This window comes from Chelonia mydas, chromosome 17 (genome assembly GCF_015237465.2).
Source record: "Chelonia mydas isolate rCheMyd1 chromosome 17, rCheMyd1.pri.v2, whole genome shotgun sequence".
NCBI classification, from domain to species: domain Eukaryota; kingdom Metazoa; phylum Chordata; order Testudines; family Cheloniidae; genus Chelonia; species Chelonia mydas.
The window spans coordinates 22,652,864-22,671,472 of record NC_051257.2 but is presented as its reverse complement, the minus strand read 5'-3'; the positions used below and the strand labels follow the sequence as shown (position 1 = coordinate 22,671,472).

At 43.5% G+C, this 18,609-nt stretch overlaps 1 protein-coding gene across 1 annotated transcript in view; it reads right to left on the bottom strand.

Moving 5' to 3' along the window:
- LOC102934149 (myeloperoxidase-like) overlaps positions 1-682 on the bottom strand; it is a 62,050-nt gene extending 61,368 nt beyond the window's left edge. Inside the window, exon 1 of the mRNA XM_043531290.1 lies at positions 581-682. Coding sequence (XP_043387225.1) covers positions 581-629 — 49 coding nt within the window. The 5' untranslated portion in view covers positions 630-682. The remainder of the gene's footprint in view (positions 1-580) is intronic.
- Positions 683-18,609: the final 17,927 nt, after the last annotated feature.

The following is an 18,609-nucleotide window of genomic DNA, read 5'->3' as shown; positions in this document are numbered from 1 at the left end:
ATACGATCGCTGAGAAGTGCTTTGTCTAATAACCTCAAGCTTTTCTCCAAAATTCTCCCCTGCTACAGCCCAAACATGCCATATTTCCCATAGAGGGAGGGGCTGGTATTTTCCAGAATGGTTCAACAGAGTTGATATTGAGACTATAAACAGGTAAACCCTTCCCTACAGAATCACTGTAGTGACAGTGATGAGCAATGATGATCCCTGGCTGCTGGTCGTCCTCGCAGAGCTGACTGGTCATGTGGTGCTGGCTCTCCTTACTTCCACCAGCTGAGCTATGTTAAAAAGCTAAAATATGTGTACTGTTCTAATATCACTTTGCATCATAAGCAATTGAAGTTGCCATAGCAGTACTGTGTGATCACAAACGGGAGAGGAGGTGTTCCATGCCATTGTGGAGGGAAGAGATTAGTGCATGTGGTGTGACACATGCTAGGAAAATTTCAGAACCCTGAACTATGATGTTGCCATAATAAATACATATTTGTACAAAAGAAACTTCCCAAATAATGGTATCATGTTCCCATGTTTTTTGTAAAATTGTACCCCTAGTATGGATAACATAAGGTGAACTGACCTGTCCCGTTCGTACTTGTATGCAGCATCCACCAGCTCCTTGGCTTCATTAGTGCTGCTCAAAAAGAATGGATCTGGCAGTGTCTCCAAGATATCTAGTCCAAAGAGAGGAAAGAGCAGGACATGAGGACAACTCCTTCCCACCAGCTCACTGCACAGACCCAAAGTGAAAGGAGCACATTTCTTCTCCTTCATGCAGTGAATTTGCTGGATTAACCTTTAGACATAAAGGAAGGGAGACATGAAGCAAAGTTAAACTGAGGGGTACCTGGGTGAAATTGAATGGCCTGTTCATATAGGTGAGATCACACTAAATGATCTAAAGGTCCCTTCTGGCCTTATACTCCATGAATCATAGAGCTCTTGGTTCTCCAGTTCCTCAAGAGGACCAGGATGTATTCCAGGAAGGAACTTAATAGGTAGAAACTTTTGGATAGCCAGCCATTCTTCAGCTCTCAGCTAAAGCTGATCGTGTCTTCATCTGCTTTCTCAATTTTCTCTGCTCCCACAACAAAACCTATGGCCAGCGATCTGAGGCCACAGCCATCCAAGACTCAGCCCAGTTCTCCTCAGACTCAATCCCTGCTACAAGCTGAGGCCCTATCAGTACTGACAACCCCAAGGGTTCAAAAAGCATAAGTCGTAAAAAACACATGATGTCGGCTTAAAACACATGAGAAGTTGAAGGTTTTTATGCTGGGAGAGGGGAAGAAGGTTATTGGCCTTCTGGTTTCTGAGCTTTTAAGGGGAAGCTATTCACCCTCATTTCAGGTTCAGAATTCAACCTAAAAAGTAAGTCATCCAGCTGGTGGCTCCCAGATGCCTGCTCCAGCCCCTTGGGTTGGGAACCTGCCATTCTATTGTAATACTTGCTTTCACTCTCTCCACTCCCTTATTAATCATAGGGTGGGCAGCACTGGTCCTCACACTGGTTACCGAGAGTTGTCAGCAAACCTTGTGTAATAACTGTGATTCGATTTTCTTACCCCGATCACTGCAGATAAAGCTGGGTGGGTCCAGCTGCAAGCCTACATCTTTCATCAATGCAGGTGTAACTTCTCAGTCCTTTTATCCTTCAGTGGCTGACATTAAAATCATGGAATTTAAAACTTCAAATGTGCATATTTTTGGCAAGGATATCTTTAGATATGGGTGTGTTTAATCAGTAAACTTTCTATATTTTAAGTCTCTAGACTTTCTATATGATGAGTTTACTCAGAAACAGGGATTTGTCAAGGGACAAGTTTATAGTCTAGAGATTTTATGTAGGGAAAACTTTCTGCGCTAGGATGGCTGTGCAAAAAAAAATTTCTGAGTGGCCTCCTGCAAATGTTGTATACAAATCTTAAGCACTAAAATTTCCATTGCTCCATGCATCCATTTCTCTCCCCAGGCACACCCAAGTGGAGGATCCTGGTCTGCATTCATTTCCAGCTGACACAATCAGTACGATAGTGCTTAGAAACTAAGAACAGTTACAGAACTCAGACCCTCTGCAGATTCAGGATATATGATGTTTCTAGATCAGTTTTGGCCTGTGCTTAGGCTAGGATTGCTCAGAAGGAGTGTAGACCCAACAGCCAAACTCTTCCAACAGAGGCTGCAGTGACTCAGCCCTTAGGCATGGGGCAGCAGCCTGTCCCTCAGCCTATCCCTGAGCAGAGCCAGGGACAGACGACCCCCACACTCAGGGATTTCCCCAACCCCATCAGAGCTGCAAGTTAGTCTGTGCAACTTGTAGTGCAGTGACCCTCCTGCTGCCTTGCTGTGTAAGAGACTCTAGATTCCCAGCCTGCTTCTAATCGAGTGCTGGTTCCTGCTCCAGCCTTGCCCATGCCCTTCTCTGACCTTGCTCCAGCTCTTACTCCAGCTATGGTACAGTTTGGCTTGTCTACAGACTCTGACCACCTGGCTTTAACCTCCACTCCCACCACCAGGCCTGACTGCCTGGAGCCAACACCTCACAGCTCCCTATGAAACTCATCTAGAATGTTGTTTTGTGTAATTTTTTCATGTCCCCTCTCTAGCATAAACAATCCCGGTCTTTTGAGTCTCTCTCCATAAGAGAGTGTTGCCGTTCCCTAATCATTCTCATTACCCTTCTCCAAATGCCCTGTAATTATACATTGTTCTTTTTTGAGATGGGATGGACAACACGAAACACAGTATTCCAGATGAGGGAACTGAGTTATATAACAGCCATGTTTTCCTTATCCTTCTTCATCCCATTCCTTATGTATCACAACATCCTGTCTGCTTTTCTGACCACAGCTGTATATTGGGCAAAGGGTTTTATTCAGCTGTTTATAATGAAGCCCCGGGCATTGTCTGAAGTGATACCATTAATTTAGAGCCTTGTACAGTGTATGAGTATTATTCATTGTTTAACACTGAATTTCATCTGCCATTCTGTTGCCCACTCACTTAGCTTGGATAGATTTGTCTGAAGTATCTCAATCTTCCAGGGCTTGACTAACCTGAATAATATGAAAGTTGCGATATTACAACAAAAAAACTTCAAATCCAGACTCCAGCGAGAGACTGCTGAATTGGAATTCATTTGCAAATTGGATACAATTAACTTAGGCTTGAATAGAGACTGGGAGTGGCTAAGTCATTATGCAAGGTAACCTATTTCCCCTTAAAAAGAAAAGGAGTACTTGTGGCACCTTAGAGACTAACCAGTTTATTTGAGCATGAGCTTTCGTGAGCTACAGCTCACTTCATCGGATGCATAGCATATCGTGGAAACTGCAGAAGACATTATATACACACAGAGACCATGAAACAAAACTTCCTCCCACCTCACTCCCCCGCTGGCAACATGAAAGCTCATGCTCAAATAAACTGGTTAGTCTCTAAGGTGCCACAAGTACTCCTTTTCTTTTTACGAATACAGACTAACACGGCTGTTACTCTGAAACCTATTTCCCCTTGTTTTTTCCTACCCCGCCCCTGCGCCCCTCAGACGTTCTTGTTAAACCCTGGATTTTTGCTGGAAATGGCCCACCTTGATTATCATACACACTGTAAGGAGAGTGATCACTTTAGATAAGCTATTACCAGCAGGAGAGTGGGGTGGGGGGAGAGAAAACCTTTTGTAGTGATAAATACCCATTTTTTCATGCTTTGTGTGTATAAAAAGATCTTCGATACTTTCCACAGTATGCATCCGATGAAGTGAGCTGTAGCTCACGAAAGCTTATGCTCAAATAAATTGGTTAGTCTCTAAGGTGCCACAAGTCCTCCTTTTCTTTTTGCGAATACAGACTAACATAGCTGTTACTCTGAAACCTAAATATCTTTGTGTCATCTGCATATAAATTTGTCAACTATGTCCGATTGCTGCTGCAATATTGTGTCCAGTCCTGGGGTCCACAATTCAAGAAGAATGTTGATAAATTGAAGAGGTCAAAGAAGAGTCATGAGAATGACAAAGGGATGAGAAAATCTGTCTTATGAGGAGAGGCTCAAGAAGTTCAATCTATTTAATTTAACAAATAGAAGGTTAAGAGGTGACTTGATTACATCTGAAATTATCTACACGGGGAACAAATAATAAATAACGGGCTCTTCAATCTAGCAGAGAAAGGTGTAACATCATCCAATTCCTGGAAGCTGAAGCTAGACAAATTCAGACTGGATATAAGGCATAAATTCTTTACAGTTAGAGTAATTAACCGCTGGAACAATTTAGCAAGGGTCACTGGATTCTCCATCACTGACAATTCTGAAGCAAGAGCTGATGTTTTTCTAAAAATATACTCTAGGAATTATTTTGGGGAAATTTTGTGGCCTCTGTAACACAAGAGGTCAGACTAGATGATCACACTGGTCCCTTCTGGCCTTGGAATCTATGAATATACAAGGCTGATTAAAGAAATAATTTAGTTTTTCAGCAATGTCCTTCTCAATTTTAACTGCTCTATTTAACCCCCTGGTAAGTCCGCGGACCCACTGATTCTTTAGTGGACTTCCTGCTTCTTCCAGAGAATTTCTTGTTGTGTTTATACCTTCATCTATTTACTTTACAAAATCCATCCTAGCCCTCCTCATTTCCCTCTTACATATTGACTGCTGTAGTGTATGTTCTTGTTACTTGGCTTGCCTGGCGCTGCATTTCCAAATCCCAAAGACTTTCTCTCTGGCTCAATAACCTCTTGAAGACTTGAACTTTGCCATTTACTTTTCTCTTCCTGGTTCCCTTTTTGCTCAGCAGATTGCATAAGACAACTACTGTTTTCTTAGATAGCCAAATCTAAGGGTGTTGCTTTCTTTGCTCTTGGCGTTAGGGTTTTTCCGAAGAGCTTCCTTATTGTATTGAAATCCCCTTTTCTGTATTTAGTATCACTGTGAAAGTTTTTTATCCTTATTTCCCTTCCTTATTTCCCTTCCCTTTGTTTTTTATCCTTATTTCCTTTATCCTTATTTCCCTTCGCTATTAAGCATTAAGTATATTATATTATATTATATTATATTATATTATATTATATTATATTATATTATATTATATTATAGATGCTGAAGTAATTTGAATCAAAACTGTATGCAGAGTCTGTACATGCCCCAGAAGTCTACTGAGTGATTTTTAGTCATAACCAGTTCTTTAGAGCTTTTAATCCTTTAGAAAAAAAGCTTTAGAGCTTTTAATCCTAGCAGGAGTCCATGAATTTTTTCAGTGCATAAACACTTACGCACATAAATATTTACAGCTGAGGTCTAATTATAGAGTACATTGGTGGTGACCCTTATTATTGAAATTGCCCAGGACTTCCCATTATAACACCCTGTTTTCCGTTGTTATCACTTGGCTAATCTTTAATCTTTCAGGGGCTGGAACTTGCCAGGAGTCCTTTCTGCCTCAGGCAGAATATTTTTGGCAAGTTGAAGCAAAACAGTTCAGCTGTTTCTATGACAAAACCAGTGTTGCCAACTTTTTTCCAGCCATTTCCTTGAAGAGCTCTAGTGCCTCCATGAGTTGAGAACTGAATTTTTGCAAGAGAATAAGTCTGGAATCAGAGATTTTATTTATTGTCAAAAATGAGCTGCCTTGTTTTTGCCAAAACTTTCCCAAACGAATGCCAAAAGAAAAACCTGAGGGAGGGGGGTGGGTGCAAAAGCAACCCATTTAGGAAGCGGGGCCTCTTTTGATTATACTGCCACTCCATTTTGTTTTACTAAAAAGGACACTGGTGAGTCAGCATGGTCCTGGACTCAGAAACTAGCAGACTTTGCATTAGAAGACCTGGGTTCTGTTCTTGGCTCTCCTGTATGTGACTCTTTCTGTCCTGGAGGCAGGCATCTACCCTCTCTGTGCCTCAGTTTCCCCATCTCTAGAAAGGGGATAACGATCAGGTCCTCTGAAGTCCTTGGATATTCACGGTGAGTATATACTTCCCAGGCATAGGTTTTGTTTTGGGTGGGAGAGGGAACACTGCAAACCCCTATAGTCTGGGTGGGGGCCCACAATGAGTTTCCCTTTGGATCCCACCACAAAGCATTATACCCCTAATGCAGAACACCAGCAGCAGAAGAAAGGGGACAGTACCATTTATGGAAGATCCAAATGCCTGGCTCAGGCTCAGGGTCACCAAGAATCCGAAGAGGGTGATCCCTGGAGAGAAACACAAATACACCTGGGTTACTAGCAATAATTACAGGAGGTAAAGGGCCCACGGATGTCATCTGCACACTGAAAGAGATCAACTTCCACAGCTCTGTTTACTGAATATTTGTATCAGTGTTCTGGAAGGAAACATGGATTTGCTGCTGATAAAGTTTGCAGGTGAGACTAAGATTGGTGGGGTAAAGGATTTTTCCCCCAGATGAGATTGGCAATAACTTTTGGTTTTGTTTTTTTCCCCTTCTTCTGCAGGATGGGGACTTGCTAAGATCATCTGGGCATATTTCACTAAACCAGTTCCCTGCCACTGCAGGAGCCTCACGCACTGGTGCACCTTGTCCCTCCTGTCCTCTGCCTGGGGCTCACAATAGTTTAGTCTCCTGAGGGCTGCAATACTTTAGTCCAAGCCAATTTCCTGGGCTCAATACAGGGGTAACTGGGTGGCGATTACTGGCCCGTGGGGTACAGGAGGTCAGACTCGATTGGGTGGTCCCTTCTATGACAGAAAAGCCTGAAAATCGAGAGTGCTCTATAAATGCTCAGAAACCAGAAAACAAATAAAACCTACATTTTTTGAGGAAAAACTCTCATTTTTGGAGCCTATCTCATGATTTTTGATTGCTTGAGGTTGTCAAGCCAGAGCTTCTGACCTGGGAGGAGGATTTCTGACTTGGGAGCTTGGAGGTCAAATGGAGGGGCAAGAGTTTAGTGCTCTGAGGATGGGACGTTTGGTAGGAAGGGAGTTTTTAGAGCTGGGGGCCAGGTGGGAGGAGTTCTGAGCAGGGGAGGGGTTCTGAGCCTGAGGTGGTTATGGGGAGTATGTGTCTGGGGGTCAGGTGGGAAGGGGCCTCGTCAGCCTGGAGTCAGGTCAGGACAGGAGGGAGGGTTCTGAACTTGGGGAGGTTAGGTAGGAGAAGTTCTCAATCAGGGGGTTCAGCATGGAGGGGATTTTCAGCAGAAGGCACTGGGTTGGAGAGGGTCAAGGAGAGTTGGCTAAGGATGTTGAGCTGGGTGGAGGACAAGTTGGCATGAGTGGAGGTAAATTGGGGGAGGACATACATGAAGGTGTTTAAGAGACAGTAAAGATTATAGGAAGGGACAAGCCTGACTGGAAGGGGGAAGACAAGGATGAAATAAATAATAGGGGAGATGATAAAAATATTTACAATTCCAGACACAAGCTACATTAAAAGATCACTGTTCAATGAAGTCAACTGTTCAAAAGTTAGGAAATACCAGAGTAAAGTTTGCCCGTACAACCTTGGGTCCTCTTCTGCATATGCATTGAGATAAAGTTTATTTTTGTCTACAGGACCCCTGCCTTATTCCTTGCACAGGACAGACCATGTTCACTGAAAGAACATTTACTCAATATTTTGTCTTACTCTCACTGTCCAGTGTGTGGCCCCAGGCCTTATTCATTGCACCCTATTCAAAACCTGCTCTGAAAACACAATTATTAATTTCCTCGTGAGATGTTGTATGCTGCTTGTTGCTATAGTTTCTCAGCACTTCACAATTAACTGATCTATTTTCACAACACCCTGGGATCTGAGGGCGTGTTATTATCCCCATTTTATAGATGGAGAACTGAAGCACAGAGAAGTTAAATCAAAAGAATCCACTAATTTTAGGTGCCCAATTTTGTGATACGTAAGACCCATTTTTTCAGAGAACATAGCATTAAAGCATGGAGGTGCTAGAACTTCTCAATTAAACTATTGTAAGAATTTTTTTTAATGGGGCTAAACTTTTATTTTTCCCTAATCTCATTCTGAGAAATGGCTAAACCATTTTTCTGAAACTGACAAACACTTATCAAGGAAAATTTCAGCCAAAAAGTTAAAGTTTGGCAAGGTTGTAAGTCACGAAAACTGGGTCTTAAAATGGGACTTTTGGGGCAAACTTAAATGTAGGTGGCACTATTAGTTCCATATATAATAAAGAGCTGCCTAGAGAAGGGAGATCAGGAGCTTCTATTCTGCCTTTCTCTCACTACAAGAAAAAAGGGGCCATTCGAGGAAATTTAAAAGTGGAAAATTCCAAACTGTCATAAAAAGAAATGGTTTTTCACATAGTGTGTAATTAAACTGGGGAACTCACTGCTACAGGATGTCACTGAGATAATTTAGTGAGATTGAAAAAGGGGCTGAAGATTTGTATGGATAAAGGAACATCCACAGTTAGTTAGCGCTAACATACATTTTAGAAGAGTTATTGAACCTCCTGTTTCAAGGTTTAAGTCAATCACTAAGTAAGAGAAATTATGAGGATCCATAATGCTGGGGGTTGGGAGAGGCAGGTTAGCCCTCATTTCTATAATTGAAAGATTCTTGCACTTTCCTCTGAACAACTGTGTTTTCTATTCCCCACAGTCAATTACTGTAAAGTATCCCAATGTTTCCTCCTGAAAGGGATGGGGTTGGAGCAGGGGAAGGGGTGGGAGAAGGAACTCCTTTTCTTCCTATTTCTTTATCAATTTCTCTCACCCAAAGGGAACGAAGGAGGGCCAGGCTCCTACAGCCCCACTCCTGCCCATTTCTGACTCTTCCTTATCACACATGGCTTTTCATGCCCTCCCTCAGAAACACACTGCCTATTTTATTACAAATGTCAAAGTCATAAAAAAGAGAATAAAGAGTAACAGCAGCTCACCTGCCATCTCTGCTCAGCTGGTGAGGGTAGCTCAGTGACTTGGTCTTTTATAGCAGCTGCACTGATCTCAGGGCGGGCACTCACAGAGTTTCATCTGGGCTTTGGGGTTAGGCTGAGCCAAGTGGAAATATTTACTGCTTCTTCCCTAGATGAAGTTGAGAAATATACACTACTTCATTCTTTCCAGGCAACAGATCGTTTACTTTGTGATGCATCCATAGAACAGCGGAAGAGGGCTATATTTTACATTGCAGTTCCTTAACTTCTAGGGAACTGAATGGTGAAAGAGTTCATTATCAGTTAATTTTGTGATCTTCACTATTCCAGGTGATTGTGGACTTAGGTTTCCATTTTTCATAGAATCATAGAATATCAGGGTTGGAAGGGACCTCAGGAGGTCATCTAGTCCAACCCCCTCCTCAAAGCAGGATCAATCCCCAATTAAATCATCCCAGCCAGGGCTTTGTCAAGGCCTTAAAAACCTCTAAGGAAGGAGATTCCACCACCCTCCTAGGTAACCCATTCCAGTGCTTCACCACCCTCCTAGTGAAATGGTGTTTCCTAATATCCAACCTAAACCTCCCCAACTGCAACTTGACACCATTGCTCCTTGTTCTGTCATCTGCTACCACTGAGAACAGTCTAGCGCCATCCTCTTTGGAATCCCCTTTCAGGTAGTTGAAAGCAGCTATCAAATCCCCCCCTCATTCTTCTCTTCTGCAGACTAAACAATCCCGGGTCCCTCAGCCTCTTGTCATACGTCATGTGCTCCAGCCACCTAATCATTTTTGTTGACCTTCGCTGGACTCTTTCCAATTTTTCCACATCCTTCTTGTAGAGTGGGGCCCAAAACTGAACACAGTACTCCAGATGAGGCATCACCAATGCTGACTAGAGGTGAATGATTACATCCCTCGATCTGCTGGCAATGCCCCTACTTATACAGTCCAAAATGCCATTAGCCTTCTTGGCAACAAGGGCACACTGTTGACTCATATCCAGCTTCTCGTCCACTGTAACCCCTAGGTCCTTTTCCTCCCCATACTGGTCACCTCCTCTCCATACTGTGCTGCTCAGTGCAGTAGTCCGGGAGCTGACCTTGTTCGTGAAGACAGAGGCAAAAAAAGCATCGAGAACTTCAGCTTTTTTCACATCCTCTGTCACTCGGTTGCCTCCCCTTTCAGTAAGGGGCCCACACTTTCCTTGACCTTCTTCTTGTTGCTAACATACCTGAAGAAATCTTTCTTGTTACTCTTAACATCCCTTGCTAGCTGGAACTCCAAGTGTGATTGGGCCTTCCTGATTTCACTCCTGCATGCTTGAGCAATATTTTTTCACTCTTCCCTGGTCATTTGTCCAATCTTCCACTCCTTGTAAGCTTCTTTTTTGTGTTTAAGATCAGCAAGGATTTCACTGTGAAGCCAAGCTGGTTGCCTGCCATATTTACTATTCTTTCTACACATTGGGATGGTTTGTCCCTGTAACCTCAATAAGGATTCTTTAAAATACAGCCATCTCTCCTGGACTCCTTTCCCCCTCATGTTATTCTCCCAGGGGATCCTGCCCATCAGTTCCCTGAGGGAGTCAAAGTCTGCTTATCTGAAGTTCAGGGTCCGTATTCTGCTGCTTTCCTTTCTTCCTTGTGTCAGGATCCTGAACTCGACCATCTCATGGTCACTTCCTCCACTGCCTCCCAGGTTCCCATCCACTTTTGCTTCCCCTACTAATTCTTCCCGGTTTGTGAGCAGCAGGTCAAGAAGAGCTCTGCCCTTAGTTGGTTCCTGCAGCACTTGCACCAGGAAATTGTCCCCTACACTTTCCAAAAAGTTCCTGGATTGTCTGTGCACCGCTGTATTGCTCTCCCAGCAGATATCAGGGCGATTGAAGTCTCCCATGAGAACCAGGGCCTGCGATCTAGTAACTTCTGTGAGTTGCCGGAAGAAAGCCTCGTCCACCTCATCCCCCTGGTCCGGTGGTCTATAGCAGACTCCCACCACGACATCACCCTTGTTGCTCACACTTCTATACTTAATCCAGAGACTCTCAGGTTTTTCTGCAGTTTCATACCAGAGCTCTGACAGTCATATTGCTCTCCTACATACAATGCAACTCCCCCACCTTTTCAGCCCTGCCTGTCCTTCCTGAACAGTTTATATCCATCCATGACAGTACTCCAGTCATGTGAGTTATCCCACCAAGTCTCTGTTATTCCAATCACATCATAATTCCTTGACTGTGCCAGGACTTCCAGTTCTCCCTGCTTCTTTCCCAGGTTTCTTGCATTTGTGTATAGGCACTTGAGATAACTCGCTGATTGTCCCTCTTTCTCAATATGAGGCAGGAGCCCTCCCCTCTCACACGCTCCTGCTCGTGCTTCCTCCCAGTATCCCACTTCCCCACTTACCTCAGGACTTTGGTCTCCTTCCCCCGGTGAACCTAGTTTAAAGCCCTCCTCACTAGGTTAGCCAGCCTGCTTGCGAAGATGCTCTTCCCTCTCTTTGTTAGGTGGAGCCCGTCTCTGCCTAGCACTCCTCCTTCTTGGAACACCATCCCATGGTCAAAGAATCCAAAGCCTTCTCTCCGACACCACCTGCGTAGCCATTCGTTGACTTCCACGATTCGACGGTCTCTACCCAGGCCTTTTCCTTCCACGGGGAGGATGGATGAGAACACCACTTGCACCTCAAACTCCTTTATCCTTCTTCCCAGAGCCATATAGTCCGCAGTGATCCACTCAAGGTCATTCTTGGCAGTATCATTGGTGCCCACGTGGAGAAGCAGGAGGGGGTAGCGATCCGAGGACTTGATGAGTCTCGGCAGACACTCCGTCACATCCTGAATCCTAGCTCCTGACAAGCAGCAGACTTCTCGGTTTTCCCAGTTGGGGCGGCAGATAGATGACTCAGTCCCCCTGAGGAGCGAGTCCCCGACCACCACCACCCGCCTCTGTCTCTTGGGAGCGTTGGTCTTGAACCCCCAACCCTAGGACAATGCATCTCATGCCTTCCAATCGGCGGAGTCTCCTTCTGTTCCCTTCCCTCAGATGTATCACCTAGTCCATTCTCCGCATTAGCACCTGTGGAGAGAACGTGAAAATGGTTGCTCACCTGTATCTGCGTTGCTGGTACATGGACGCTCCCCTTTCTTCTTGGGGTCACATTCTGCCAAATTTCTTCACCGACCTTCTGTCCCCGCGGCGCAGCCTGCTCTGAATCTTCAGAATGTTGTGCCTGTAGAAGCATATCCTGACGTCTGTCCAGGAACTCTTCAGTTTCTCTTACGCAACACAGGGTCGATACCTCTTGCTCCAGACCTTGAACCTTCTCTTCCAATATGGAGACGAGCTTGCACTTTGTACAGACAACGTCACTTTTGTCCTGTGGAAGAAAGAGAAACATGGCACATCCTGTGCAGGTCACAACAGCTGATCGCGCACCATCCATATTACCTTCCTTCTAAGAGCTTCCTCAGTTGTTGCAGTAACTACTCAGAGAAGCCTGCAAGATGAAAGCCTCAGTGGGTTCTCCCCAGGCAAACTCCCAGTCAAACTCCCTCTGTTCGCCGCTCAGCTGGTTTGCAGCTGGCTGCCTTTTTATAATAGTCAGGCCCACTTAAGGCCCACCTGAAACAAAGCACTCCCAATTCACACTTTTCAATCAAGCACACGGTCAAACTGACAAACTGTCCCCACAACAGAAACTCAGATACTCACCAACACCGCCCCTCAATGCTGCCCTTGGTGTACCTCCTCTCAGACAGATCTCAGTCAAACTCCCTCTGTTAGCCTTTCCGCTGTTTGCTGCTCATTTTTCATTGTCTCAATCAATATTCTTTCCATATGTGTGGGAAAAGTAGAAATATCTTGTAATAGCGAGCGAGAGCGAGATCCTGGAGCACTGGGCCTGGTACAAGTTCTGCGGCCTGAGCCAGAGACTGTGAATCAGAGTCAGGCCATGTATTAAAGCAGATGCTTACAAGTACACGGTCCACTACATGAACTTGGCAAAGTTGTTGCTAGTCTACTAGATATCAGCTTGGACAAATACATCCCAATCTAGTACAAGATAAGATGCTTTAACAAAATAATGAATAGGGATGTTTTGTCCAAAATATCAGGAACAAGGAGAGATAACATCCCTTCGACAGCTCAGCTGGTAGAGCAGAGGACTGTTGAGGAGCTGCCTGAGGGAATCCTTAGGTCGTTGGTTCATTTCTGGCTCGAAGGAGACTGAGTTTTTACTTTGGGGGAGGGATAGCGCAGTGGTTTGAGCATTGGCCTGCTAAACCCAGGGTTGTGAGTTCAATCCTTGAGGGGGCCATTTAGGGGTCTGGGGCAAAAATTGGGGATTGGTCCTGCTTTGAGCAGGGGGTTGGACTAGATGACCTCCTGAGGTCCCTTCCAACCCTGAGATTCTATGATTCTATGATAACAAATAGTTGTCATCAAATATGTAATGTGGTATACAATTTGTGTATTCCAGTTGTTTGTTTCAGCCTATAAATGCTGGGGTGCTTCACCTTAACCCTTTGTCCAGCCTAGGGGGCAGAAGAAAGTCCCACCGCTGACTGAGCTGTGTGCATTGTAACGAGCATGCTTGTGTTAGTGTAACTGGAGACATTGATCCAGGGAGCTAGTACTGTGCTTCCTTGACAGGAAATCTGGCTGAGTGCCCTCACCGCCGAACCATGCCTGTGATCTTCCTTTATGAGTAACACTGGTGTCTGCTGAACTAACATTCTGCACTATCCATTAAAACACTGAAGCTCCAAGGACAAAAGTAATGAGTAGCCTAAACAGAGTTACCGAGGCAACAACATTGCAGCCTCCAGCACTTAACCAAACTGGGTAGTGCAATCACAGTCTGCGGAATCAGCTCTCTGTCCACAACTGGGGACAGCACATGCAAAGAACACACACACACACACAAGCCAACTGTCATCACTGTTAAGAGTCAGTGTCACTGTCACTCTCCCTGATGTGAATAAGAAACAGTACAGCATTTACAATGTGCACGACATTGCTAACCTGTTTAACCAAATATAAAGTAAAAATTAACAAATTAATCACAGCAAACAATATAAAGGCAAGGGAAAAGAAATTGATAAAGAAATTATTTGTACTGGTTATGGAAGTCAGTAACTATCATAACCAACTCATTAGGGAACATTTAAAAAGGCAAATAGACAAATTGTTGCCCAGAGCTGTGGACAGCACTCAGAAAGACACATACGCAAACCAACTGACAACATATGTGAGACATATCTAAGAGAAAAACTGAGAATCTCTGGGCCATAATTTCAGCTTGGCTTTAGCTGGGCATAATCAGGTATTTAAATGGATAAATGCCCTTTGATGTACCTGCAAATAATTGTGGTGGAGAATAATTGCAGGGAAATTCCAGAACTCTGGAGGAGTGCTAATATTGTGCGAATGTTTAAAACAAAGCAAGTTGGATGACCAGGATAACTATAGGCCAGTTAGCCTAACATCAATCCCAGGCAAAATAATGGAAACGTTGAGAAAGGATTCAACTGATGAAAAATTAGAGGATTAATATATTCATAGATTCCAAGGCCAGAAGGGACCATTGTGATAATCTAGGCATTTCTCCCATATAACACAGGACAGAAAACATCCCCAAAATAATTCCTATAGCAGATCTTTTAGAAAAACATTAAATCTTGATTTAAAAATTGCCACTGATGGAGAATTCACAATGATCCTTGGTAACTTGCTTCAATGTCTAATGACTCTCACAGTTAAAACTGTATGCCTTATTTCCAGTCTGATTTTGTCTAGCTTCAACTTCTAGCCATTGGATCTTTTTATACCTCTCTCTGCCAGTTTAAAGAGCCCATTATCACATTTCTGTTCCCCACGAACAGATTGATCAAGTCACCCATTAATGTTCTCTTTGTTAAGCTAAATAGACTGAGCTTCTTGAGTCTGTCACTATACGGCAGGTTTTTCAGTCCTTCAATCATTCTCATGGCTCTTCTGTGAATTCTCTCCAATTTATCAACACCCTTCATGAATTGTGGGCATCAGAACTGGACGCAGTATTCCACCAGTGTCAAATACAGAGGTAAAATATCCTTTCCTATTCAAGATTCCTCTGTACCTGCGTCCCAGGATCACATTATACCTTTGGCAACAGTATCACATTGGGAACTCATGTTTAGCTGATTATTCACCCAAATCTCTTTCATGGTCACTACTTCCCAGGACAGTGTCCCCCATCCTGTAACTGTGGCCATCATTCTTTATTCCTACATGTATACATTTGCATTTAACCATATTGAAACACATATTCTTTGCTTGTGCCCAGCTTACCAAGTGACCCAGATCACTGAATCCATGACCTGTCCCTCTTCATTGTTTGCCATTCCCCCAATTTTTGTGTCATTTGCAAACTTTATCAGTGATGATTTTACGTTTACTTCCAGCTCATATAAAGAATATAAATATTCTCTATGTCATTGGTACCTACAGATATCACTACTACTGGGTCCTCCCCAGCACTGCTCATAAGTCTATCTAGATGTCTGAAGAGGTCCACAACCTTTGCACCGGTAAGGCAATTCAGCGGGCGGTTCTCCTAGTCATTACAAATCCAACTATCTATAGTTCTAATAACTAAATCCCACATTACTACTACCTAACTCTTCCTAATAACGGGGTCCCCTGCTTTGGATGGGTAGCCTCAGTGTGAGAGGATACCATGACATCATCTGGAAGGAGGGTCCCAACTATGGGATAGTTTCCTCCTGCTCCAGCTTGATGTTCTCCTCAACTCTCATTGCTTATGAACCCTTGATGGTAGGCCTTCCCCTGATCTGGAACTGAGAACCATGAATTCCCAACCAAACCATCTAACATCCTATGTATGAGGACGGGGTTGACAATCTGGCACTGTCTTTTGATTCAGCTCTTGGTCATCAATAAAGAGCCATAAATTGCCATCCTTCTTCCACACACAGAAAACAGGTGAAGAGTAGGGAAAGCTCGACCTAATGATCCATCCATAGTTAGTAGGCCCTGCAAATAGTCTTTTACCTCCTGGTAGAGGGAATAGCAGACTGCTAGATAACCCTTCTGTACTGGTTGGGAGTCATGGAGCTTTATGTGCATTTTTAAATTCTCAACCTGGCCTATGTCATGACATCCTTTGCAAAAGTCCTTGACTCATCTTGTAGCATGGATTACATAGCCTCCTGCATCTCCTTGCTAAGGTGATCAAAATTAACATGTGGTATCCAGCCTAATGCATTACAAGGATGTGAATTCCCAGGTTTTTTGATTTCACCTGGTGTCATTATCACGAGGAGAAATTGGGAATGGGCGACATGAGATGGATCACTTGATGATTACCCATTCTCTTCATTCCTTCTGAAGCACGCGGCATTGGCCACTATCGGAAGACAGGATACTGGGCTCAATGAACCATTGATCTGGCCCAGAGGGCCTGTCTCTTTTCTGGATTAGAAAGAAGGCCCTGAGTCAGTTTTAACTCAGGCTTTTTAACCAAAATTCCTAGTTTTGTGTGTTGGTCCCTGGAGAATCCAGTCTGAACCAGTATGTGTTAGCCTCTCTCTCTGGAGTTGTTACAACCTGAGTGAATATGCCTAACTACCCCCAACTAGGCAGGGAGTTCCTAGAGGACTATGGTCCCCCTGCACCATGGAAATACTTACAGTTCCTCAATAGTGCATAAACACTGGCATTTTTAATACAAGTTGTTGACCTATGACCCTGTTTCATGTATTCTCTAGCTTGTTGTAAATAGAATGATGCTATTGTGATATAATATTGACAGATAATAATATATAATATCATATTGGGATATAATATTGATCCCCTTCTCTACAATGTTGCTTCTCCTGGTCTGCAAGTGACTGGGCTTCCAAGCAGTTTGTCTTTCTCCAGCTGCAGCTTCTCCTTCTCTACCTGTTGGCTTTTTCACAACTGGGGCTGAAGAAGTATATTCGGTTTGAGTGAAGGCTGGTTGCTGCCTCTGTCCAGTTCTTCTCTGCTTCCCTCTAAGGAGCTCTCTCCACTCTGGGTATCCCTTACAGTCCGAGACAATCATTTCTTTTCTGGTCCTTAGAGTATAGCAGGTTATCCAGCTATGTCTTGGTCAAATTCTGACAAAGGGGTAGCTCTCCAGTTATGAGAGACAAGTCGAGTGAATTAATATCTTTGATTGTCCTAGGATCAACACAGCCACAACAACACTCTCTCTCTCTGTATTCCAAGCAGCTTATATCTTATCTTTCCTGTCTTTCTCTTTTCACTATTCTTTTTCCCAAAAGATTGAGACTGTTTCTCTTTGCTTTTTACTTCTACAATACTTGCTTTCACTATTATTGGCACTTACTGGAAATTCACTACTGTCCTTAGATCCCATGCGTGCTGCACCCATATATCTCACATTTGGAGGATTAACTGCACCTCTGCCCCATTTGGGGCCACGCTCAGCTCCATATTTAACCTACCAATTCTGAAACCAATATTCCTTTGGGGATTTTCAAGGGTTATCAGGCTTATCCTGGAAACCCAACTGCAGATTGATAGAGACAATTCAAGAGTTAAATACTAAACAGTAGATGAGCCATTCGGTAATAGTGACCAGAACTGCAGTTCAACAAATAGGTTCAGTATCCAAAAACTCTCCCAATTTCACTAAACTTTGCAAAGGGATAGTTGAATAAAATGAGGAAGCTGCTCAGAAAAGGCCTAAGGTCAAAAAGTAAAGGAAGTAAGAGCCTTACATTTTACAGACACAATAAAAAAGTCTCATGCAAACAGAAAAGAAATAAGGAAGGCAAAAGAAAACCGGTGAATAAACAAGCTTGGTTCAAAAGGTTATCTGAGCCAAACAAAAATTGCGTGAAATTTGGAGATCTAACCTCAGTGAAGCCAATAAACAGCAATTCATGGGAGGTGTAAGCTGGATTCAGAAAAGCAGATAGCTAAAACCTAGCAACCAATCCACAAGAGATTCTTTTACCAAGGCCTTGTACACATACATCAGTATAACTTATGTCACTCAGGGGTGTGAATATGTCACCCCCCCTGAGCGACATAAGTTATATCGCCCTAAATGCCAGTGTGGACAGCGTTATGTTGGCGAGAGAGCTTCCGCCTCTAGAGGAGGTGGTTTTATTATGCTGTTGACATACAGCGTCTTCACCAGACACTCTACAGCAGTGCACATCAGTGCATCTGAACTGCTGTAGTGCTTCTAGTGTAGACTATTCCTATATCAGAAACTGGCGCTTCAATCAATCTGTGGATCACCAGGGGCTAAAGGGAGCAATTAAGAACCATAAGGACTTCTTAAGAAGATAAAGTGCAGCTACTCAAAGGTGTTTAGCTGCAGCACCTAACTCCCATTGAAATCAAAGGCGCTACACACCTTAATACTTTTTAGGATCTGGGCCTAAATGCTTTCTTTGCATCAGTCGTCACCTCAGAGGATGTTAGGGAAATACCCATCGCTGACCCGCTCTCTTCTTTATAGTATAAATATAAAAATGGGGGGCCATCAGAAATTGAGGTGTCAGAAGAGAGCATTGAATAAACTAATAATTTAAAAAGAAATAAATCCCAAGGAGGTTTAAGAGTGAAGTGGTTGAGCTGTTAAAAAATTATTAAATCTTGCATTGAAAACCTCTACTATACAGGAGGGTAGAAAGGTAGCAAATGTTATCTCTATATTTAAAAAATACTCTACAAGTGACCTGGGGTA